At 47.2% G+C, this 24218-nt stretch overlaps 1 protein-coding gene across 1 annotated transcript in view; it reads right to left on the bottom strand.

The window, feature by feature from the left end:
- Positions 1-4612: 4612 nt before the first annotated feature.
- Positions 4613-24218, bottom strand: part of IMPA2 (inositol(myo)-1(or 4)-monophosphatase 2) — a 28930-nt gene continuing 9324 nt past the window's right edge. Inside the window, exons 3-8 of the mRNA XM_014540248.1 lie at positions 20718-20822; positions 18258-18303; positions 15914-16022; positions 7361-7469; positions 6476-6627; positions 4613-5186 (exon numbers count right to left, since the gene is read on the bottom strand). Coding sequence (XP_014395734.1) covers positions 5071-5186; positions 6476-6627; positions 7361-7469; positions 15914-16022; positions 18258-18303; positions 20718-20822 — 637 coding nt within the window. The 3' untranslated portion in view covers positions 4613-5070. The remainder of the gene's footprint in view (positions 5187-6475; positions 6628-7360; positions 7470-15913; positions 16023-18257; positions 18304-20717; positions 20823-24218) is intronic.

Raw genomic sequence — 24218 nt, 5'->3', positions numbered from 1 at the left:
TTATGTTCAGGCTTCACCAAATTGCTGATTATTCTTTTAGGCAGAATGCTGCCCCATTCAGAGCTCTAGAAGTAGGGCTGCTGGAGCTGGAGCACTTTCTAGTGACAAAGACTGAGGAGGAGTAGGTACCAGTCTGCTGGGATTAATGGGGAAACGAAATATTCTTTTAATGTCATATTTTCACATAAACAGAATTCAGAAAAAATGTATCTAATCTCTAGCTGGTCCAATTGGCTCTATTCATTAAGCAGCTGTTGAGCACCCATTTAACAAAGCGAACTGAACGTGCCCTGCACTTGGAGCCATGACTTGCTGCTGGGCACGCATGTGATCCTGCTTTAAAGTCGTCCAAGGGCAGCTCTGATAGTTTTGGAAGCTGGGGGTGAGCTGGTGCACACGGAGCATCACGGGCAGTCGGCTCTCACATACACCGAGTCCCCTCAACGACCTTGGGAGGGCGGCGCCCGCAGTGTCCAGGGCGGCACCTGAGGCCGGGCAGGAGGAAGCTTGCGTTGGAATCGTTCGAATCGGGCGTGTTGTCCCTGAAGCCAGTGCTTTCTTCTGCAGCAGTTGGTGGGCAGTCAGGTGGGTATTGAATATGACTTGTACTTACATGTACCTCATGCTATTAAGAGTCTATTAAACTCTGATCAGACTTGACATTTTTCAGCAAGTAAACTAACGTCTTCTAAGATCCTTCTCCTTTCATCTTTAACCTCCATGTTAAGTACTGCAACTTGCTCAACCCTGTAACCGTACTACCCTTGCCTGACGATGGCATAGATCGTTATGACTGTACAGGTGTGGTGTCACAGTGGTTGATCCCTCGCACTCACAGGACACACCGTTAGAACACCCAGATTTGATACGCATTGTTGATGGGTCCTATGCTAAGAATGTAGAAGGGAAGTATCAAGCAGGATGTGCTGTGACAACTTCATATGAACTATTAGAATCTTTCCCCAACTTAAGTCTACTCAACCAGAACTACATGCTCTTGCTCAGGCTTGTCAGCTATCCCAAGGGAAATCAGTAAACATTTATACTAATAGCACATATGCCTTTGATATGTTATAGAAATAGAAAGAGTGCCTCACTTCTACTGGAAATCCAATCATCAATGGATTCCAAGTAAAGGAATTGTTCTCTGACATCCTATCACCTAAGTGAACTGTAATCATTAAAACTGAAGCAGATAGAACCTGAGTATCAAGGAAATGCTTTAGCAGACTTCCCTGGTAAATCAGCCAGCACTAAGATGGTCCCAATATGAACTGGAATGAATTCCGTAAGATTGATTCTACCCAAACTATTTATAATTTATATAAAAAACAAAATCAGGCACCTGGGCTGGAACAGTGCTAGCACCAACAAGTGTGCAAATTTAATATTAAATGAAGACTCCCTGAGGGCCCAGGTAGCCCCCTGGTTCTTGCCGAGTCCTTGAAAATGCCATGAATAAAAGCTCTATATTCTGCAACTCATCATGGCACAGATAAAATGACCCAAATTATGAAAAATATTGGTAGAGTGACTGCTCCAAGGTTGAAAAATTGGTTTATGACCAATATCTGATTTGTCAAAGTCATAATGGAAAGACCATTAATAGAAAGACCATTAAGGTATTAGATAGAGCATTCCCACCACCTACTGGGCTATCTGAACACTTAAAAATGGGTTTCATTTAATTGCCTCTGCAATGGGTTATCAATATGTTCTCAGGATGGACTGAAGCCGTCCCATGCAGAAAGGCTGACACCACAACCACGGTTGAGAAACTTTTAGAAAATATTTCCTTTATGGGATATCCCCAGAGAAATCTCCAGTGATAGGGGAACTCATTTCACCAGATAAATAACTAAACAATTAAATAAGGCGCTGCTGACACAATGGCATTATCATCATCCTTACCGTCCATCCTCAGTCACCTGGTAATGTCGAGCAGACATATGGCGATGTAAAACTAAAGCTAGCTAGGTTCACAGAATCAACTGGACTGCCCTGGCCAAAACTCCTACCACTGGTTTTTGATGGCAATTAGATCAACACCTATGGGAAAGTATAAATTATCACCTTATGAAATAGTAACAGGAAGACCGATACCTTTGAAAGAACCATATGTGCCTACTGCACTCATAAATTCTGATATGACTCAATATTTAAAGCTTTAATGCATTATGCCAAAGTGTCTTTCCATCAGGTAAAGGAAGCTTTCCATGATCCTCCTACAGAAGGTTGAACCTTCCACAACTTAGAACTGGGAGAGTGGGTCTTCTGGAAATAGCACCTAAGAAAGACTGCCCCTTGCCTGGCCAGCATGGCTTAGTGGTTGAGCGTCGACCTATGAACCAGGAGGTCACAAGTTCAATTCCGGTCAGGGCACATGCCCAGGTTGTGGGCTTGATCCCCAGTGCGGGGCATGCAGGAGGCAGCTGATCCATGGTTCTCTCTCATCATGGATGTTTCTCTCTCTCTCTCCCCCTCTCCCTTCCTCTCTGAATCTATAAAAATATATTTAAAAAAAAAGACTGCCCTTGAATCTCGTTGGAAGGAACAAAGACCAGGTTCTCCTCACTACCCAGATAGCAGCCAAACTTCAGGGATTGAACCTTGGGCCACAGATGTTAGCAGAAAAAAGCTCCTCCAGACTCTTGAACTGCATACCAGCCCGAGATCTAAAGTTAAAATTGACCAGTGAGGTTCCTCCCTGAAGCAGATGATATCCTGAAACAGACTGTTCTTCCAAGATCATGGATCAACATCTTCCTCTCCAATAGGAACCCTTTATCCCTCCTGCCTATTTGCTATGTGCTTTTTCTTTCTATTACTACATGGAAAACAACACTATAATTAAGATTTCACAAGTAACAGCTGCTGCAGGAAGCTTAACTAACTACAGGATTTGTCACGTTAAACCAAAAAGTACGCCCTGACCGGTTTGGCTCAGTGGATAGAGCGTCGACCTGCGGACTCAAGGGTCCCAGGTTCGATTCCGGTCAAGGGCATGTACCTTGGTTGCGGGCATATCCCCAGTGGGGGGTGTGCAGGAGGCAGCTGATCGATGTTTCTCTCTCATTGATGTTTCTAACTCTCTATTCCTCTCCCCTCCTCTCTGTAAAAAATCAATAAAATATATTTAAAAAAAAACACACCAAAAAGTACATGAAGGAAGAGACCCCTTATTCATCCTAAAAATAATTTAACTGGAATCCCAAATACCGCTGTCTGCCTACATTGTTCATGAGCCCCTTTTATAAAAACACTAAACCCACATACCCCTCTTCCTTGCCTCAATTTAACCCAACCCTGGGGTGGGAAAATGATCCATATATATCCAGAGCAGCCAGTGTAAATATCTATGACACTGCAGAGCATTCATCGGCTGTGTCAGCCCCACACATTTAGGTGGTCCTTCAATATGTAATAATGCAGTATTTGACTGTTTGTTGAACGATGCTAACACCTCTGCACCACCCAATGGGTCCGTAAATGGTAACATTTATGAGGGAGCCCTAGGAACACTTCTGGCTACTCCTTTTCATGTGGAGGTTTTGGGCAACTCATTGTCTTGACAGCAGAGGATGAAAGAACAATGTGCTCCTGCTGTGTTTACTGTTCCGCTGTCCCTTCACAATCCCTCAGACTGGACAGTGGTCCCCTCCCTGAATTCACACGACCAGCGGAAGTTTCATGAGCCCCTTTTATAAAAACACTAAACCCACATACCCCTCTTCCTTGCCTCAATTTAACCCAACCCTGGGGTGGGAAAATGATCCATATATATCCAGAGCAGCCAGTGTAAATATCTATGACACTGCAGAGCATTCATCGGCTGTGTCAGCCCCACACATTTAGGTGGTCCTTCAATATGCAATAATGCAGAATTTGAGTGTTTGTTGAACGATGCTAACACCTCTGCACCAACCAATGGGTTCGTAAATGGTAACATTTAGGAGGGAGCCCTAGGAACACTTCTGGCCACTCCTTTACATGTGGAGGTTTTGTCAACGGCCTCTATGCTTGGGCAACTCATTGTCTTGACAGCGAGGATGAAAGAACAATGTGCTCCTGCTGTGTTTACTGTTCCGCTGTCCCTTCACAATCCCTCAGACTGGACAGTGGTCCCCTCCCTGAATTCACACGACCAGCGGAAGTTTAAGTTTACCAGCAGATAGGTGACATTTGGACCGTCCCTTCTTCCTTGGCTTGGAGTTAGTCCAAACAAATACGTGATCAGAAACTTATCCTTAACTCTGACAGCCACTTCTGAGTCCACTGCTAAAGCCACAGCTGCCCCCAGCTCTCCTGTGAAGGTGGTTTTAGATGATAGAAAGGCACTAGGTTACTTGTTGGCTGAACAAAGAGTCAACCTGGATCAACACCCCTGGCACTGCAGAAACTCAATTATAAGATACCAACAAGCAAGCTACTTGGCTAAAACAGGTTGACACCTCATCCGGTGCATTCATGGGGACCCTGGCTAAGGAGAATACTTCTGACACTTGGGATTATTCTCCTAATAGCCATCAGTAGAGTCTTAAAGGCACCTACAGCTGCAGATTTTGTGTGTTGATTGGGGAATAGGCGACACTTATGAAGGGAAGCAGGTAAGTAGAGTGCCATTATTTGGATTTATTGCATTCTGAAGTACCATGAAGTGGGGGGCCTGAGAACAAGTCCGCTTTATCAGCAGTTCTAAAGCCATATTACCTGAGATTTGCATTCGGGGGGTTGGGTGGGGGGAGAATCAAGACTGAATTATCAATATGTATATCATGAGATTTGGGTTTTGGCCCTGATAGAAGGACCTGTACTAACCTGAAAAAGGTGACATGAGATTAAAGAAAGAAACCAGCTAAACACCAAATCCCAGTGAAAGACGTGGATTTAACCAGAGAGCCACACACGTTAGCAGAACACTTCTCTTTGGGTGGTTAGGAGCGCAGGAACTTGATGCGAGTGCGGGCTGCTCAAGGCGGTCCCCCCCAGGGATCGGCTGCCGCTGCAGCATTCCCAGGAAGAGCCAGTCCCGGGGGCGCATTTCTCGTCTCTGCTCCCTTTCACTTCTCATCACTTCTCATCGTCCCGTCCATAGTTAATTGTTTGTAAGGCCTGAGCTATGAGTGTAGCCATTTCTCGGGTGCCCGCAGCAACCACTCTGCAGGACATGAGGTCAAGAGGTCCACCTGAGGACAGAGAGAGACCATGTGGGTTACGGAGAGGGCAGAACAGTCCTGGATAACAACTCAGCACAGGCACACGTGCACATTCCGAGAAAAACAAAGCCCCCAGGCTGTGCTCGAGGCTGGACCTAATAGTTGGTCTAGTCAGAGAGAGGGGGACGCCTTTCAGCATCAACACCACCCCAGTGAGTGCAGTGGAGGGGCTACAGACCAATGCCGTCCTGAAGGCTGTGCTGGGAGAATTCAGTTTGAGGCCCAACATTCAGGACTGAGAGTCCAGTGATTGGTGAGACCAGGACAGGAGAGAGCAGCCCTCAGTCTCTAGCTGCACGGGAGGCACTCGGGACCCATGAGTTGGCCTTTCTGACTGGCAACCCATGGCTGCTGTGGGGACCAGGTGGCTGGGGGGGACGGTGAAGCCCTGTGCCTTCTGGGGGCATGAACAGGACTAGTGGCCTTGCTGGAACCCTCCGTGCACACACGTGTGCTCACGTGGTTAAATCCAGTGTCGGACTCCTTTTTCATCTGAAACTGGTCTGCTTGGCCTCGCCATCTAAGGCTGATACCTCTTCCCTTTTATACTTTTCTGGTAGCTCAATTAAAGCCTTTAAAGGGGAAAGAAGAAAGAAGTAGAAATCAAATGACAAAAGACCCCTGTACATACCCAATAGTTAAAAGGGAGCCCCAGTATTTGTGCCAACAAGCTCGGGACTCAAAAGCTAGGAGAGAATGGGATCCAATAGGACTCACCCAGCCCCTGACTGGTTACCCCTGAACGTCAGACGAGCGGTCTGCCTGAGCATAACAGGGGCAGGGATGCTAAGTGGAGTCAGATGTGCCCAGTGGGGTCAGTCCAGGGATGTGATAACCTTGAAGCGGAAGTAACAGGCACCTTTCGGATCCATTCTAGAACCCCACAGGCACCCACGCAGTACGCTGCTGAGCCACAGGGCTGTGGGGTACCAGCCTCCTCTTCGCCAGCTGGGGAGCGTGACGCCCGTTCTGTCCGTCTCACCGGATTGTGTGCTTAGAAAACTGTCAAATGGCGTGGAAACGGGAAGTGGTGGTGCTGCTCCTACTGGCCGTGGTCTGACCCTCGGCTCTATTTCCACGCCTCGCGGCAGAGTAGGAAGGGGGGAAGGGCGGGAAGGGTGGGACCACCGCTTGCCAATGCCCTCCCGTCAGCAGAGACTGCGAGGAGTGAGGGACGCTCGGTCTGGAGGGGTCACTCAGGCTAGTCTCCGCGTCGCATCCCCGGGGACCGAGGCCAGCCCGGGGTCAGAGGGGCCCACCTGACGTGTCCATCACGATGCCTCCTGCTTCTCTGATGATGACGGTGGCGGCGGCCAGGTCCCAGCAGTGCAGGCCAAACTGGTAATAGGCGTCCGCAGCCCCCGAGGCCAGGAGGCAGAGCGCCAGGGTGGAGCTCCCGATCACTCGGACCCTGGAGGAGAGGGAAGGAGCAGTCACACACGTGTGAGCGGCACCGGGCACAATCAGACTGCTCTTACACCGTGCTCACGCCTACTTCACCCAGTCACGCCCGCTGTGAGCACTCCCAGGCGTTCAGGAGGAGCCACCGGGCTTCTCCCACAAGCTCTAAGCTCAAAGTCTAGAGGGCCGTGCAGTGCTGTCCAGCAGAGCTTTCTGCGGCGACGGGTGCCTTCTGCACTCTGGTAGCTCGAGCCACCTGTGCCTGTCGCACACCGGACATGCGGCTGGCACACCTAAACAGCTCAACTGTTCACTCTGTACATGTTCAAATCACCTCATGTGGCCATAGCTACAGCACAGACCTAGAGTGAGGATGGGAGATGCAGAGGATTCAATGGGACTCGGATTTATATTCCGAAGTGTTTACTGGAAGAACATCAGTTAGGCAGGGGCCTAAGCACCACAGGACTGGCGGGTTGGGTGGCTGTGGCTGCGATCGGTTCCTGGGCTTCTCAAAGTTGCTCAGAAAGGAACGAAGGTCCCCTGTCCGTCCCCTACCAGCTGCTGCGTGAGCCCCCACACTGGACAGGGCAGCACCAGAGGCCGCCCTGGGCCTCGGCACCGCGGTGTGTGTTCCCGTCACAGGATCTTTCTTCCTCTCAGTCCCCGGGGAGTCTGTAGCGAGACTGTGTGTTTGGCACCTTCCTCCGTGACCCCAGGTGCTCCGGGGTCTGAAGTCGTACCCGTGAGCCTTGGCGTGGAGTAGCCTCTCCATGTTGCTCAGGAACAGTTTCAGAGTAGCGGGGTCACGCTTGGGACCGATTTCTGTTAGAACCAAGGCCTTGGAAAGATCTGTAATAGAAAGAACGTCCCATCATCAGAAAAATCAAGTCTTGGTTCTAACTGAAGAGTCGGGGGTTTCCTGACGTGAACTTCAAATATCAGACTCCTGTTCCTTCTAGAATAAGTCTCTTTTGAGTGGTTTATGCTATAAGATTTTTCTAATAGCTATGCTGAAAAGTAAGGACATAGTAAAGAGAGAAACAAAATTCACACTCTATTTCATCATCATTCCTTTAAAGCTGCTTTCTGATTCAGATTTCAGAAGGAGATATTTAAGTTCTCTCTTTTCAAAAATGGTTAGTGTGAAAACTTGAAGAGTTTGGTGTCTTAGGAAAATCATCATCATTCAATTATAAATAAAACAAAATGACTCCAAACTGGGACCACCCATGTTTGAAGGGAAACAAATGCCTCATCAATTAAACATCTTTAAACCTTTTTAAAAAATATTGATTTCAGAGGAGGAAGGGACAGAAATGTCAATGATGAGAGAGAATCATCAATCGGCTGCCTCCTGCACGTCCCCTACTGGGGGGATCGAGTTTGCCACCTGGGCATGTGCCCTGACCAGGAATCAAACCATGACCTCCTGGTTGATAGGTCGACCCTCAACCACTCAGCCATACCAACCAGGCTGTTTTTAAGGATAGATTAATAGAAGTGGAATTTCTGAAAAAATAAAACAGTGGGATTTCAGAATGAAAGAGTGTGCATATTTTAGATTTTGATAATTAAGAAAGACACTGAAGATTTTCCCCCAGGAACTAGAAAGCCAGATAATCAATTTCCATAGGGAGATAAGTACCCACTTTTACTCAGGTTCATACGATGTGACTACTCCGTTAGGCCAAGGCCTGGCCCAATATGTCCTTATCAGAAGGAGGGCCTGGCTGTAGGGTGAATGGAGAGGAACGTCCTCGAGTGTCAGCCTAGACAAGCAGATACCCCACTGCAGGGCTGGTGAGGAAAAGCAGGGATTTTCAAACTAAGTGCGCTTGGGCTATTTCACAAGGGAAACTAAGCACAGTGTGGGAACAGCAATCGCTCACGTCTTACTCTCTTCTAGACACTTCCATGTGTGCGCTCCGTCCTCCATCACATTCGCTGTCTCACTGTCCTTGTTCACAGCTGGGAGACCAAGCTTAGAGAAGGGACCTGCATGAGGTCAGGTAGCCCTTAGTGGTAAGGCCCAGACTTAAACTCAAGCTTGCCTGGTGATACGTGAAAGAAGGGGTTTCTTTCCATATATGTAACAAATCCATGAATCAGTTAGAAACTATGCAAGACAGGTATTATTGTTTCCCAAGTCCAGCTCCTCTCATTTTTTCACCGAGTGGCTATTGAGTGCCTACTGTGTGCAGGGCACTGTGGACACAGGAAGGGCCAAGACACAGAAGCCCCTGCTCTCATGAAGCCTACATTTTAGTGGGAATAAAGTGATTAAGTCAAAAAAAAAAAACAAAAAAAAAACAAAGACTTATATTTTTGATATTTAATTTATATATTTAAATGCCATTTAACAAAGAAAAATCAACCAAAAAAATGAGTTCGGGTGTCACCTCTGACACGCGTGTCATAGGTTCGCCATCACTGCCTTAGTGGTAAGGCCCAGACTTAAACTCAAGCTTGCCTGGTGAAGGGGTTTCTTTCCATAGTTTTAAATTTGTAAAAAGATATTTCTGTATCCTCTTCTAGCTGCAATGTATCTATTCTTTCTCACTCTTGCTAATATATTTTTTCCCAAATGAAATCACAAGAGTAAAAAGGAAGTCTGAGTGCTGCCACCTACAGGCAAAATGCTCTCTACTGTTTTATTTGGTCCTAGGTAAGGAAAATGGTAAAAATTACAAGTCCCTTCTACTTAATATCTTCTTATATTATGATTATTCCTGATTATCTAAAGTACTATGATTTTTGAATTTTATTATTATTTATCCAATATTTATATTTTAGTTTTTAATCAATGCTAATTACATTTTTAATTTAAAATATTCTGTGTCTTCATGGGTGTGTGTGTGTGTGTGTGTGTGTGTGTTGGGAATGGAGAGCTACAGCTTAATGGGTACAGAGTTTCTAGTTGTAGTGATAAAAGTTTTGGAAACAGATAGTGGTAATGGTTGCACAACATTGTGAATGTAATTAATACCACTAAAGTATACACTTATAAATGGCTACAATGGCTAATTTTATGTTATATATTTTACCCCAATTAAAAAAACACCTAATAGATTTTAAGTAGGGCATCTCTGTATAATCTTTCAAAAAACAGATTTTATTTAGGGTGAAAAAATATAGTTCATGACTTCTGACAGTTTGAAACCCTTTTCTAGTGGAGCAAAGTTAAAAATACCCAGAGTATCAAAGAGTACTTGTCTTAAGATAAATTTTACAATTTAAAGGCAAGCGAAGCAAGTTGTGTGTATACATTGAAATATGTACTCATGGAGAATGAGGCGCCTGCGCTTTAAGTCCGGAAAATATCCTCTCTGGGCTCTGGCTGGTTTTGCTGAACGTAGAATTCCTGAAACAACACTTACACCAGCATGTGTTTTTAATACATGTCCTAATTCTCTCAGGCCTCTTATAGACCATTATGAGCTATTCACATGAAAATAATATTTAACTTTATTTAAGTTAGAAACATAAGTACTAAGAATGAAGATTGGTGGTTGGGAGTGGAGGTGGGCAGAGGAGGTGTGGGGGAGAGAGTGCTTAATGGATTTACCTTGGAGAGTGCAAATGCGCAGCACTGCGAATGTACTGCCACTGAACTGTTCACTTTAAAGTGGTTAATTTTATGTTATTTGACTTTCACCTCAGTAAATTATTTTTTGCCCTCAAACAAGTAAAAAACAAACAAACAAACAAACAAATCACAAATAAGTAATTTGGAAATAAAAAGTATTGTTTAGAATTGGAAATCTATGCAACAACCACAAAGATTTTAATCTCTACAACCCCTCTCTGATAAAAACAGACAGAACTAGCAGAGTGAAAACAAAACTATAGGCATCATTTACCAAAATAAAAACAAACAACAAATAAACAAAAAATTGCAGCCCTGACCGGTTTGGCTCAGTGGATAGAGCGTTGGCCTGCAGACTGGAGGGTCCTGGGTTCGATTCCAGTCAAGGGCATGTGCCTTGGTTGCGGGCACATCCCCAGTGGGGGGCGTGCAGGAGGCAGCTGGTCAATGTTTCTCTCTCATCGATGTTTCTGACTCTCTATTCCTCTCCCTTCCTCTCTGTGAAAAATCAATAAAATATATTTTTAAAAAAATGCAAAAAACTATATTGTCAAGGTATATCCAAACCCCAAAATACAATGGGTAGAGCAAATCTCCAGTAGCTATAAGACCTTGTGGCATCGCAACACCAGGAGGAAGAGAGAAGAATCGAGCACCTACTAGACCTGAGAACAGGAGAACCTCAAAGTCACCAAGAGCCACTCACTGGAAGCCAGCTTGGGTCAACGTGAGCGGAGCTGTGCACACATCAATTCATGAGTCCCTGGTATAGGATGTGGGGGAAAGTCTGAAGGTAGGGAGCCAATCAGCTCTATGACCTCTTATAACCAGGGCCTGGTAGGGCAGGTTCTGAGTAGAAATGTATGTGAACTCCAAACTCACTAGATAGGATAACAGAGGCAAAGAAAAAAGATGATCCAGATAACAGTGAAGGAGGGAAACAGAGCCCCCCCCACACCCCCCAAAAGGAAAAAAAATCTAAGAACAAGGCCAATGTTTTTTAACAGGTCACAAAAACAGAAGAGGGAGCTCTAGAGCTGTGAAAATACAAAAACTATCTTGACACGCTCCCTCTCCCCGAGTTCAGGAATACAGATTTCTAGTAGAACAAAGTAAAAGTAAACGAATGATGGTTGAATCCCACACACAACTGTCATTGTCATAAGGAAAAAGAATCAGGGCAGAAAGACATCTCTCCAGTCAATCAAAGAATGTCAGAAAGATGTGCCCACAAACAAAAATAGCTTTATGTAAAAAAAATAATTTAATATTGAGTATCAACTGTAATTGAAAAATAAAAATTTAAAAAAGAAATAAAGAATATATGAAAGAACAGCATAACTCAAAAGTAGAGGGGATATAACTTAGGAAAGAATCAGAAAACATTTCAGATGAGAAGATAAAACTAAAGAAATAGAGAATGAATAAACCCAATGTATCATGCTTTACAAAAAATAAAGGATGAAAAAGAGATTTTAAAAGTTGGTGGAAAGGTAAAAAGGATTCAAAAGAAAATGACATACAGACAAGCAGAGAAGACCCAACATACATATAATAAGAGACCCTGAAGACCAAAAAAAAGTTAAGTAAATAAAAAGAAAGGAAGGAAGGAAGAAAGGAAAAAAAGCAACTGAATTGGGAAATAAAAATATGCTAAAAACTATAATTCAAGAAAAGCAACTGAATTGGGAAATAAAAAAAATGCTAAAAACTATAGTTCAAGATAATAACTTTGATGATTTTTTTTTAAAAAGAACTTGAAATTATATATTGAAAGGGCATTCCATGTACCTAGGAAAACAGACTCAGAAGAAACAACACTTTATTAAAATTACTGTACTATAAAGACAAAATATCATATGTTGGGCATTCAAGTAAAAAACTAAAGTCCTTATAAGGGAAAGAAAAACTGTCTTCAGACTTTTCAGTAATGTGCTTATGCTAGAAGATGATGGAGACAATTTAAGGCATTCAACACAAGAAAATGGGAGCCATGTGTTTTACTACCAGAAAAATGGATTTTCAAGTATAATGGCCACTGATAAACTTATGAACATGTAAGAACTCCTGGAATATTGTTCCCATAGTCCTTCCTGAGAAATCAATTGGAGTAGTTCTCAAGTGTGGTCCCTGTGTTTCTTTTAGAAATCTGTGAAGTTAAAACAAATTTCATTATAATACTAAGACATTATTTGCCTTATTGATAATAGGGAAGTAACAGACAACAACCCCAAAAAGAGAGGACTAGGAATATTATATAAAAACTTTAATATAAAGAGAATTATTAGAATAATCATATAAACCAGGGGTCCTCAAACTTTTTAAACAGGGGGCCAGTTCACTGTCCCTCAGACTGTTGGAGGGCCGGACTATATTTAAAAAAAAAAACTAGTCGGCTGCTAAGCAACAGGCAGCGGCGGCAAAAACACTCGGCGGGCCGGATAAATGTTTTCGGCGGGCCGCATGTGGCCCGTGGGCCGTAGTTTGAGGACCCCTGAATAAACCTTTCTAAATACCAGAAATTATATGGAAACAGAATCAAAGCAAATAAAACAGCTGCTTGTTTTTAATAACATACCAAAATAAACAATGGAACAATAAACTTAAATTTTTTTAATGGTTATCTATAGGGTAAAAAGGACAAGGAAGGATAGAAGCTAAACTTTGAGCCACATCGGCCAGGCTCGGGAATCATTTGTTAATAGAAGGGCTAGTATTATTTTTCTGAAACTGGTATGTGTGTGTTGTGGGATAAAGCGAACAAGGATTGCAGATATTATTAAATTCCTGGTATCACTGTGCACTAGGGTTTTCAGCATGGGGTCGAGTAGACATACATAGAAGAGTTAGAGAACCATGTAGTCATGAATTTGAATGGGGCACATCAGTATGGACTCATGATGAATTTCATATTACAAACAACTCATTCCCTAGCTCTGTCCACTGAAAACACAGATCCAGGATCTACAACGACCTCTAGACTCCAGACTGTGGCTCCGAAAGGCCCTTTTCCATAGATGATAAAAGTGGAAATTTGAACCCTGACTGGATAGCTTATGATTTTAGAAGGGGGTGAGATTGGTATTGTGATTATGTTTTTTAAAGAACTGTCTGTATGTTTTAGAGAGCCATACTGATATACTGGCTAGAAAGTGCTGTCACGCCTGGGATTTGAATCAGGGAGTTGTTGGGGTGCTGGGAGTTGGGTAGGGGTGTGGATGAAGCAAAATTGGCCATGAGTTGGCAATTTTGGAGTTGTGTGGTGGGTCATGTGGGTTCATTGTACTTTTTCTGTCTGCTTTGCACATGTTTGAAATTTTGCCTGGTACAATTTGAAGAAAAAAGCTACTAATAAAATTCTGGCCTTTAATCCTTTACCCCTAACCAGTGTAGCTTTTTTGTTTTTTGTTTTTGTGAATTGAAGACATTCCAGAAAGGTTTAATAGGAATTGAAAAAGAGAAGGCAAAGAAAGCACAGGGGGAAAGTTAAGTGGTGGTTGTTTTAATGGCTGTTTCCTTCAGAAATGCATCTATTTCAGCAACGGGCTATAACTGATCTTGTGTGAAGACTCAAGTTTCTCCTTTGATAATGACTCTTATTTTTGGGTACTATGTGCCAGGGACTTTGTTGAGTGCTTTCTATATATAATTTTCTTTAACCTTCCAAGTTTTCATCATCATCACCCCACTTTATACATGAAGACAAGGTTTCAGGTCACAGCATTAGAAGGTGGCAGATTCAGGATGTGAAATCAGGCCTGCACAACACCTAAGACAGTGCTGCTGGAGCGTACACTCCATCCCCTCCCATAGAAACCTTGTCGTCCATCAAACAGAAACCGACCAAGTTGACACACACACTAGACTTTATAAATCAGAATTTTTTTTTGGAAAAAAAAATCACAAAAGAGCTTTGGAACATGTGTGCAGCCACGGAGGGCTTATGACAGTGAGCGAGGGCAGTCTGGGACCAAAGGGCCTATGATGGGCCAAATACAGTGTGACCCTAAGCCCCTGCCCACTGGGAGGGATGAGCAGGGCTGGGCCATGGCCTGAGAGCCCCACTGAAGATGCTGCACTACGGAGCGACGCAGGCAGCCGACCAGGAGGCCGAGTGTGTGTGAATGGCGTGGAGTGTTAGATAATCAAATAAAATGTAGAGCAAAGGTCACATAAGTGTGTTTAATAACATGCTTTCTCACTACTGAGTTACACAATTCAGCTTGAGTGGTTGCCTCTTGGCATGTGTGGCTGTAATTAACGCCACTTTTTACTCAGCCAAACAAAACATTTCTGGGAGAGGGAGGCATGGGGCGGGGCTGGCACTCAGGCGGTAACTGGTTAGTGTGTTCTGCTGCCCCTGCCTGTCTGAGCCTCTTGTGACCGGCTCCCCGGCCCCTCACCCTGGGTGCGCTCGTGACTCCCATGGGCGCCCCCAGCGGGGAGCCTCCTCAGACTGCCCAAGGCAGCCCTGCTCCAGCCTGTCCTTCACACAACGACAGGTCACCTCCCCAACAGACCAGCTGCTCAGGGGCCCTGGCACCGTGAGGAGGAGTCTGTGCCGAAGCAAACACCTCCTGGCACCTGGTCAACACCTTTGGCTGTAGAAACCCAAATGCAAGAAATTAACAACGCAGGGGACGCTGCTCTCACCGGCTCGTCGTGGAGCACGCTGGAGAGCCTCACTTCCTTACTAGAGGAGGGCAGGGCACCTCTTGGTCCTCTCAGTGCCTCTGAGGCCATCTGGGCACACAGGTGTCATCCAAGGAGGAATAAAGACAGAATAATAGAGACAATGGAGAAAGGGCACAAGGAAAGACATTTTTAAGAGAAGCTGGAAAAGGGTAGAGAAGGGAGGCAGTGAGGAGGGAGAGGGAGCTCAGAGGAGGAGTGTGGGCGCCATAAACTGAAGCCGTGACGGGCAAGTGGAATAACGGAGGGTGGGGGGTGGGGGCACCTTATGATGTCCTGCTGCAGAACATGTGAGTGAGAAGTGAGCAGGAACTGTGCTCTCTTCATTATGGACCCTTTAAAGTCTGCTCCTAATCCACCTGCTCCTAGCCTCAGGCTCAGCTCTTTCCTTGTCTTGCAATTTTCTCCCCGACAGTATCTTCCTACAAAATGCTAAAATATTACAGTTTAATCAGAGAGAAAGGCCAAAAAGAGTCAACAAAACATCTAAAGCAGCATATTGTGCTTGATACGTGGTAACATGCAGATTAAGTATAACACAGTCCCTGAATGAGAGCTGGGTGCCCTCGAGGTTCTGCTTAAGGAGTAACAATGACAGGGGAACACCTGTGGTGAGTGAAAACATCACTTATGCACACGACTTCCCTCAGAAACTGAAGCCAGCTCCACTCAGTCCACAGCCAGGTGGCATATGATGGCTGACATGTACCTGAGCATGCTTCTGGCTCTGCCCATGGCATTGGACTGCTAGAGACCCACTCATAACTAAGGAGGGTGTCTCTAAGCATTCAGGATGAAAGATGTGAGTATAAAATAGAATGAGACTATTTAAAGCTCCTGGCCACATTCACAAAAACATTAAGATACAGAACTGGCTCAGTTTCCAGTTCATCAGGGACACGGCGTCCCTAAGAAGAGATTGAGCTCTCGGCAGGAGATGTCCACCACCGTCCCAGGCATTTTCCATTGACATGTCTCCGTCCGAAGGGAACTGAGACACGCCGCGAAGGCCCACCTGTCTCCCCGGAGACCTGCAGCCGCTGGCCATTGCAGAAGGCGCCCTGGCCCCTCCGGCCCGTGTACAGCCGCTCCTCTGTGCAGTGGTAAATCACTCCAAACTCAAGCTGTGGGCAGGGCAGAAAACAAGTTCACCTAATGCAGATAGAAAACAGCACAGCAACTCAAAGGCGAAGGCGTTCTAAGTGTTCTGACGAATGCAATGACGATGTGCTAGAAAATACTTTCCAAAAGGGAATTAAAAAGCAGCACTTAGATTCAAAACTAGACCTGCTTGGAAGCAGGCTTTCTTTTAAAAAATTACTACATTTAAAAATATACCGCCCTGGCTGGTTTGGCTCAGTGGATTAAGTGTCAGCCTGTGGACTGAAGGGTCCCAGGTTCGATTCTGGTCAAGGGCACATGCCCAGGTTGCGGGCTTGATCCCCAGTAGGGGACATGCAGGAGGCAGCCAATCAATAATAATTCTCTCCTCACTGATGTTTGTATCTTTTTCTCCCTCTTCCTTCTTCTTCTCTCTCTCTCTCTCTCTCTCTCTCTCTCTCTCTCTCTCTCTATATATATATATATATACTAAAACTAAAAAAACTATATTAAACCTTAACATAATGAAGCATTAGTACCTGAAAGTTATTGAAAAAGCTGAATTCTTTAGAAAGGCTTTTTTCTCCCCCAGGGATGGTGGGAGATTACTTGTGACTCTAATCAAACCACATGTAACCCTCAAAACTGCTGATGTGTGAAGAATGAAGAATGAAGAATGCATCTGTAATGCCAACAGAATCACAGAACCCAAGGGCAGTCCCAGGAAGACAGACGTGCCTCATCAGGGGGCTCGTCCCTGAGCGGCGAGCACCAGCCAGCGGCCACACTGCCGTCAATCAGTGAGCAGGCCGCGGCCAATCAGGGGTGGTAAAAAGAATTGGCATGAACAAATGCCACCTGACACCAAGTGCTCTGTGCCTTTCCTCTACTGACTTCTCACTAGTCAGGGTGAACAGCGCAAGTGTGCTCGCTCGGGGTTAGCCAAGTATTCCTCTCTTTGGCAAATGGGAGACCCAGGCCAAAGGCCCCAGGACCATCTGGCCGCCCGGGCTGAGCGGGACTGCAGTGGAAAGGGCTCCCCGACCTGCAGGCATCGGGTTTGTTGCTGGGAGGATGGTTCAGCCAGCGCTTACCGAGGGCTCCAGCCTTCCAGCAATCCTCACATGCTCCCGGCTCCACTACCCTGCCTTTAAAGGGCTTCCCAGATTCAGGTCGGTCCTCGAACGGGGCTGGACTTGGGGAGCCTGTGGTGGGGGCCCTGCACCCCTGGGGCAAACAGGGAACGAGGAGGGAGAGGGGGACGCTCCCCTTGCCCAGGGCCCTCCACTACAAGCCCAGACCACCTGTGCGCAGTCACACACGCCAGACCCATCACGGGGTGTGGGCCTCGCCAGTGGCAACCTTGCCAGCAGGAAGCACCTTGCCCTCCCTCAGATACGGACACGGCAACCTGCCAGCACGAAGCACCTTGCCCTCCCTGAGGTGATTGCTCAACACCCTACTCGGTTCAGTGGCCACATTCAATAGAGACAAGTGAGTAATTAACTCCTTACCCAAATGTTGATATTGAAAATCTTGTTTATCTTCAACGTAAGTGCTTTTACACGGGTGTAAAGTTCCCCCCGTTTCCACGCTAGGGAAGCTATGCTAACGCGGAGGATTAAGATAAAAAAAAAATGGTGTTCCAAAGGAGGGCTGCTTTTGAAGAACACAGCCCCGGCCTTATTTAAATCTGACTGTAGTGACTACAAAGAAGGTAGGGCTTTTCTAAGTGTCATTGCTTAAACTGATTGATACAGTTGAAGCCTTGATCCCACGCCTCTGATGCTGCTTGGCCCCCAGGGTCTCTGGGAACCCTGAAACAGCCCCGTTCTCACACTGACAGCTAGAGGAAGATACAGAAGAATTAATGGAATATTGGGATTAAAAATGTCCTCCAAAAATAGGAGTTCTTTTTGTGTGTGTCTAAATCACACGCCCCAGGGGTCACCGGGAGACCAACTTGGACAATTTGCTCAGAGCGTCCCCTTCCACGGTCACATCAGAAAAAGACCACAGTGAAATCAGGGCCGGCCACAGAGCCCCAAGCAGCACACCCCCAACTGGTTTGCGTTCGCTTGTTTTCTCAGATTTGAAAAACACATGCTTGGATTTACTAGTCATGATTAAGGCCCAGGACAAAGAGAGAAAAACAGGAGTGCAGAGGCTGAAACCAAAAAGGAAGATGACTCAATGAAACCTGGACTGGAGCCCTGGGGGCCCACAGGGCAGGGGCCGGGCCTTCTTGGTTCACGTACCTCTTGGTTCACAGCAAATCCGATGCTGACGGCCACGGTTGGAAATCTGCGAAGGAAACAGAATGGCTACCCTCTGAGACGCGCTGGCCTCTTGCAAACCAGCACGCGGCACTTAGGAGCCTCTGTGTGGCTGCGCGGCGTCGCACGTCGAGGCACAGAAGGGCCTTTCTACAGCGCGGGTGGGTCTGTTTTTTTAAAAGCTGCTTCCCCCCCATTTCACTAACGGCTTCCAAGACAAACAGGCTTAGCCGCCCATGGGGTAAGATAGCTGACCTTGAAGGGAAGCAGTCTTCTGAGACATGTCAAACTGATGGGATTCAACAAGGACCAAGGACCCGATGGAGAGGGATTGTAATCACCACCTTCCTGGTTCTCAGAGACCTAAAGGGACGGCCGAGACCTCCAAAAAGGCCAGACCATGCCCGAGGCGGCGTGACGAGGGCCCCCAGGAGGCAACAGCACAGGCCCAGGCCACAGCCTCCACCCAGAGGTTGGGTCTGGGTGACAACAGCCCTCCTCACCCCGTCTCTCATGTGAGCCCCCGAGCAGGCATGGGCCACAGGGGTGGAAGGCTGGCTCTGACGATGCAGTTGGCCTGTGGTTTTATGTTGTGACTTCGTTGTTGCTACTCCGTGTCTTTAAAATAATCTCTCCTTTATGTGAAGATCATCAGAGCTTAACAACAAGTAGGAACAAGGAAAGGCTGGGTTCAGCTAATCCACACGAAACCAGTCACACACGGATCTGGGCGCTGCCTGCCGAGGCGGGGGCCGAGCGACACTGTCGTTGGTGGCCGGCTCCCTGAGCGACCTCAGCCAGGCTCGGCCTCAGTTCCCACTCTCAGAGGAGCTGTCTCCCGGGCGCTTTAGTCGCGACACTGCCACCGCCGGACATAAGGACCAACAGGTCCTATTGATCTGCAGAGGCCAGAGGCTTCGGGTGTCCAGGCCATGAGATGCGTGGCCGTGGCCCTCGGAGCTCTGGAACCATAGGGGTCAGCACCACAGCTTCTCCTCGGATGATGCTCTCCAAGTCGTCTCTCTGGCCCCAGTTCCCCTTGGCCCTTGGCCCTGTGGACCTGTGGCCTTTGCCACACCCCAGGGCTCAGCCGCCCTGTCCCCACTACCGCACATAGAATGGCAAGCGAGACAGGAGGAACCGGTGCTCCCCTCAGCAAACACACCTAAGGGGGGAGCCCTGTGAGGCCTCAGCAACTTCCCAGGGGGTGTCAGGCTTTAGTTAAACTGATAGTCTAGTGACACTGCTGCTATCACCAGATGGCACTATTCAGTTGCCTTGAAAGGGTCAGCTGTATGGGCACGACTGACTGAATTCTGAAGAGAAACCACATTTAGAAAAGGGTGGTGAGTAACACGCTACATCGGAAGTAGTTTACCGACTTACATATAAACATACTGTTTGTGGCAACACATCAGGGGACAGTGACAAGAGCCAGGACCCCATCATCTGGCTGAGCTCACGCTTTATCACGTTACATGAGGAAATGGAGCGTCTGTGTCATCTATGACAGGGGCTCTCCAAGTATGGTCCAGGAATGCAGATCCACGGGATGCCCAACCTACTGAGTGGGGACCGGGGCACGGGCCAGGAGCCTGTGCCAACCAGCAATCCGGGGCTCTATGAGTGCTCCCATCGGAGAACCACCCTCTGTGGAAACCACATCCCTGTTAGTGCCCTCAGTCCTGGACAAGTGGGTACAGTCCAGCACGGGACCACGTCCGCATCACCCCCCCAGGCTCTGTGGCTCACTTCCCCGCCCCTACCCCCACCGGCCCCACTGACCTCCCCACAACCTACTGCTCTCTGGCTGTTGTTGGTCCAGTCAGATTAGCGCCGACCAGCTTCTAACGGGTTCCTCATCCCATCGCATGGCGACATGAGGTTTGCTCCTACTCCAACTGCAGCTGCGGAAGGCCACCCTGACGTGCCCCTGCCCACACCTCATGCCCTTGGCAGCTGCTGGGTTGTATACACTTGCTTTCCAACCCTGTTTGCTTCTCCAGGGGGCCTTTTAAATTTAACCCAATATTGTAAACACAGCAGTGTCGGCCCGCGCACTGAAGGGTTATGGATTCAATTCCTGGTCAAGGGACTGTATCTGGGTTGCAGGTTCAATCCCAGGCCCTGATAGCAGTGCATTTGGGAGGCAACCTCTTGATTTGTCTCTCTCACATCAATGTGTGTCTCTCTCTCTCCCCTGCTCCCTCCCTCCCTTCCACTCTCTAAAAAAAATAAATTAATGGAAAAATATCTTCAAGTGAGGATTAACAAAACAAAGCAAAACAATCAAGACTTGATCACCTTTTAAATAAGACTATAAGCCTATTAGAGGTTTGCTCATGTACTCCTGCCCCCAAAACTGCTGCTTTGGGAAAGACAAAGTCTTAGAGAAGAGGGCAGTTTAGGCAGGAGAACGGGGTGACCCGTGCTGATGCTCACCTGTGCACAAAGTTGCAGGTGCCGTCAATGGGGTCGATAATCCAGGTGGGGCTGGGGGTGAGCACGCACTTGGCCCCCGCAGCCGCGGCCTCTTCAGCAATGAACCTGTGGTGGGCAGGAGCTCAGCCTGAGAAAATGCACCAAGAACGCAAGACAAAGCGCTTCAAACTGCTTCCATGCCGTCAAAGACAAGCAGACACAGTAAAGAGACTTCATTCTAATTTCTCCAGGCCAAACAGAGGCAGAGTCTGTAACAGACCATCTGTGGGTCCCCCTGTCTGCCAGTCTTCTGACTCAGCAGGATTGAGAAAACCCCAAACGACACCTTGATGTAGGAGTTTTGGAAAAGCATCAGGGAGTATGAGTGGGCCAGGCAAGACAAGAAATACAGGAAGAACCCTGGGCTGCAGCTCTTTTAAAGCAACTCTGTCTTCACTTTAGTCTGGAGGAGAGGAGGCCGGAGACAACGAGAAGGAAGCGCATGAGGAACGCCGGCCTCGGAGCAGGGCCCCGCTTGGGTTCTCCCGCTAGTGGTGCTGCAGCCGGAGAAGATAGCCTGGCTGGACCTGAGGTGCTAAATGCTCACCTACAGCTGATACCGCCAGGTCCGACCCAGCCTGGCCTCTCCGAATGCAGACGAGGTGTCAACTGCATCCGCACCCACGGGTCTCCACTGTCTGGGTGCGATGGGAGCCGACACTTCTCCACAGAGGCCCTCTCCACTCTGGCCCAAGCGCCCGGGGTGGGCTGCCCCACAAGGCACTCCTGCCCCCTGGGAACCCGAGGTGGAGCGTCCCCCACCTGCCATCCCTGGCAGCTCCCACAGGAGCACCCCAGCCTCAGGCCCGTGCACCACCCTGCACCAGCTGTAGGGGCCCCTGGCCCTGGCTCCCTCCTTTGTAATTAGTCCTCTGTAGTCCACACCTTCCTGAAACCATTTTTATTTGAGTGGACCACCTATATCCTATTAGGAACCTGAACAAAACAACCAACATCTCACCATCAGCCTGCACCACAGGGAGCTCCTGGTCATCTTTATTCACATTTATCTTAGCAAACGGCACCACCAAGGACCCAGCTGCTTAGGCTGGAAATGAGGGAAGGCAGCCTCAGTTCTTCCCTCCTGACCTCCCTCCTCCAGCCACCCGCACAGGCTCGGCACAGTACAGCGAGGGCCACGGAGCTGGTGTCCCCGCAAAGCTGGCCCTTGCTTCCGCCTCCTGGAGCTGTTCTCGGGAGTGACGAGCATACTCTACCCAAAGCAGACAAGGTAGTGCTCGGCACACAGGGTGCTCGGTACGTGTTCCTAACTGTCACAGAGCCGGGTTCACCGGGGCTGGGGGCTCTGCCCCTCACTGACATGTCACCAGGGCCTGGCCCGTGGCAGGCACCAAGCAAACATTTGTTTTATGTGCTGAGAGGTTTTCCATTAGCACAGTGGTTCTCAACCTTCTGGCCCTTTAAATACAGTTCCCCATGTTGTGACCCAACCATAAAATTATTTTCGTTGCTACTTCATAACTGTAATGTTGCTACTGTTATGAATCGCAATGTAAACATCTGATATGCAGGATGGTCTTAGGCGACCCCTGTGAAAGGGTCATTCGACCGCCAAAGGGGTCTTGACCCACAGGTTGAGAACCGCTGCATTAGCATTTCGTGTCATGTCCATGCCTGTACTAGAGAAAGAGGAGCCTGCACACAACACATTTTTACGAAGAAGGAAACATGAGTGATGAACAAGAAATGCTTCATGTCCTTCTGCTGGCATTTGGTGTTCTAAAGTCTAGAATTTAGAAATTCTCATAAAACAGTGCTTAAAATCATGATGGGAAGAAGGACATCTTTTGCTGGAAACAATAGAATATAAATATAAAAAATAATTTTGTATTTCAGAAGTAGTTAATTGCCAAAGGACAGAACAAAATTAAATAAGATAAGATTCTGAACCAAGTATAAAGTATAAAATATTTTCTTCACAAAATACATTAGGTTTAATTTAGTCTAGACACCAAATCTTTCAGATGCTATCTTTCTCTTAACCTATTAAGAGTCTAGAGACAGTGATGGTGAACCTATGACACGCGTGTCAGAGGTGACACGTGAACTCATTTTTTTGGTTGATTTTTCTTTGTTAAATGGCATTTAAATATATAAAATAAATATCAAAAATATAAGTCTTTGTTTTACTATGGTTGCAAATATCAAAAAATTTCTATATGTGACACGGCACCAGAGTTAAGTTAGGGTTTTTCAAAATGCTGACACGCCGAGCTCAAAAGGTTCGCCATCACTGGGCTAGAGGCTCTCGCAGTGGACAGTGCAGACAGAACCAGTCTGTCTTTGCAGAAGTTCTGTGGGCAGGTTGTCCTGTCAGTAGTGCTGTGAAATAAGAACAAGCACCTTGTGTTCTAACATCGCTTCTCAGTTGATTATAGCGCTGCCGTATGCACTGTAATTCATCTGCTCCCCGACAACTCTGGGTGACCGTTCCCATTTCACAGATTATGAAACTCATGCTCTATATGCACACACAGTCCTCCAGCCCCTCCATCTTATAGATAAATTATGTGGAAATGCATCAGGGTATATGATGAGTGTACATATGTCATTTTCAAGTTGGTGTTTCCACCTTCTTCTCCCCGTGGTCTCTTAGAGAAACCCACCCAGGAGCAGGCAACGCATTGGGGCTGGGAGCACTGAGTGAGACACCTGAGAAACCCATGCCCTGAAGAGCGACAGCTGTGCAGGAAAGCTGGCGAGCACCACCTGCCCCAGCAGCTGTCCATCCAGAGTGCGACCAGAGGGAGTGGACACTGGTTCCTCCCTTTGTCTGCTCCGTGTCCCTCCTGCTGCTGGGAGCTGCCTCCCTCCATGGGCTGACAGATCCTTTGAATCACATCATCCAGGCAGACAAGTCCAGGTGGAAGAAATGGGTGGTGAAAGACATGAGGAAGTCAGAGGAGCCAGGCCAGGCAGGCGCGGCCAGGCAGGCGAGGCCAGGCAGTGACACCCGAACTCCCAGCCGCAGCAGAAACCCAGGTAAGGCCCACAAAGAATCACTTCACTTAGCTGATGATTAAACAAGGAATTAGCTCTGCCGGTTTCTGTGGCCAAAGCCTAAGAGATTATATCTGTTTTCAATGTCTTCTTCTGAGCTACATGATTTCCCCCTGGAATGGCTTATGAATATGTTCTTAAAGAAAAGGGTCCATGCCCAGCCAGTGTGACTCTGCACCGACCTATGAACCAGGAGGTCACGGTCCAATTCCCAATCAGGGCACATGCCCAGCTTGTGAACTCGGTCCCCGGTGGGGGAGTGTGGGGGGTGTGCAAGGGGCAGCTGATTGATGATTCTCTTTCATTATTGATGTTTCTATCTCTCCATTCCTCTCCCTTCCTCTCTTGAAATCCTATATAATAAAAGCCTAGGTGGCGTCATGTGCAACGTCGCCACAAGATGGCCACCACAAAATGGCCGTTACAAGATGGCCAGCAGGG

This window comes from Myotis brandtii, unplaced genomic scaffold (assembly GCF_000412655.1).
Source record: "Myotis brandtii unplaced genomic scaffold, ASM41265v1 scaffold240, whole genome shotgun sequence".
Lineage (NCBI taxonomy): Eukaryota > Metazoa > Chordata > Mammalia > Chiroptera > Vespertilionidae > Myotis > Myotis brandtii.
The sequence above is the reverse complement of the archived record's forward strand: the minus strand, read 5'-3'. Positions and strand labels throughout refer to the sequence as shown.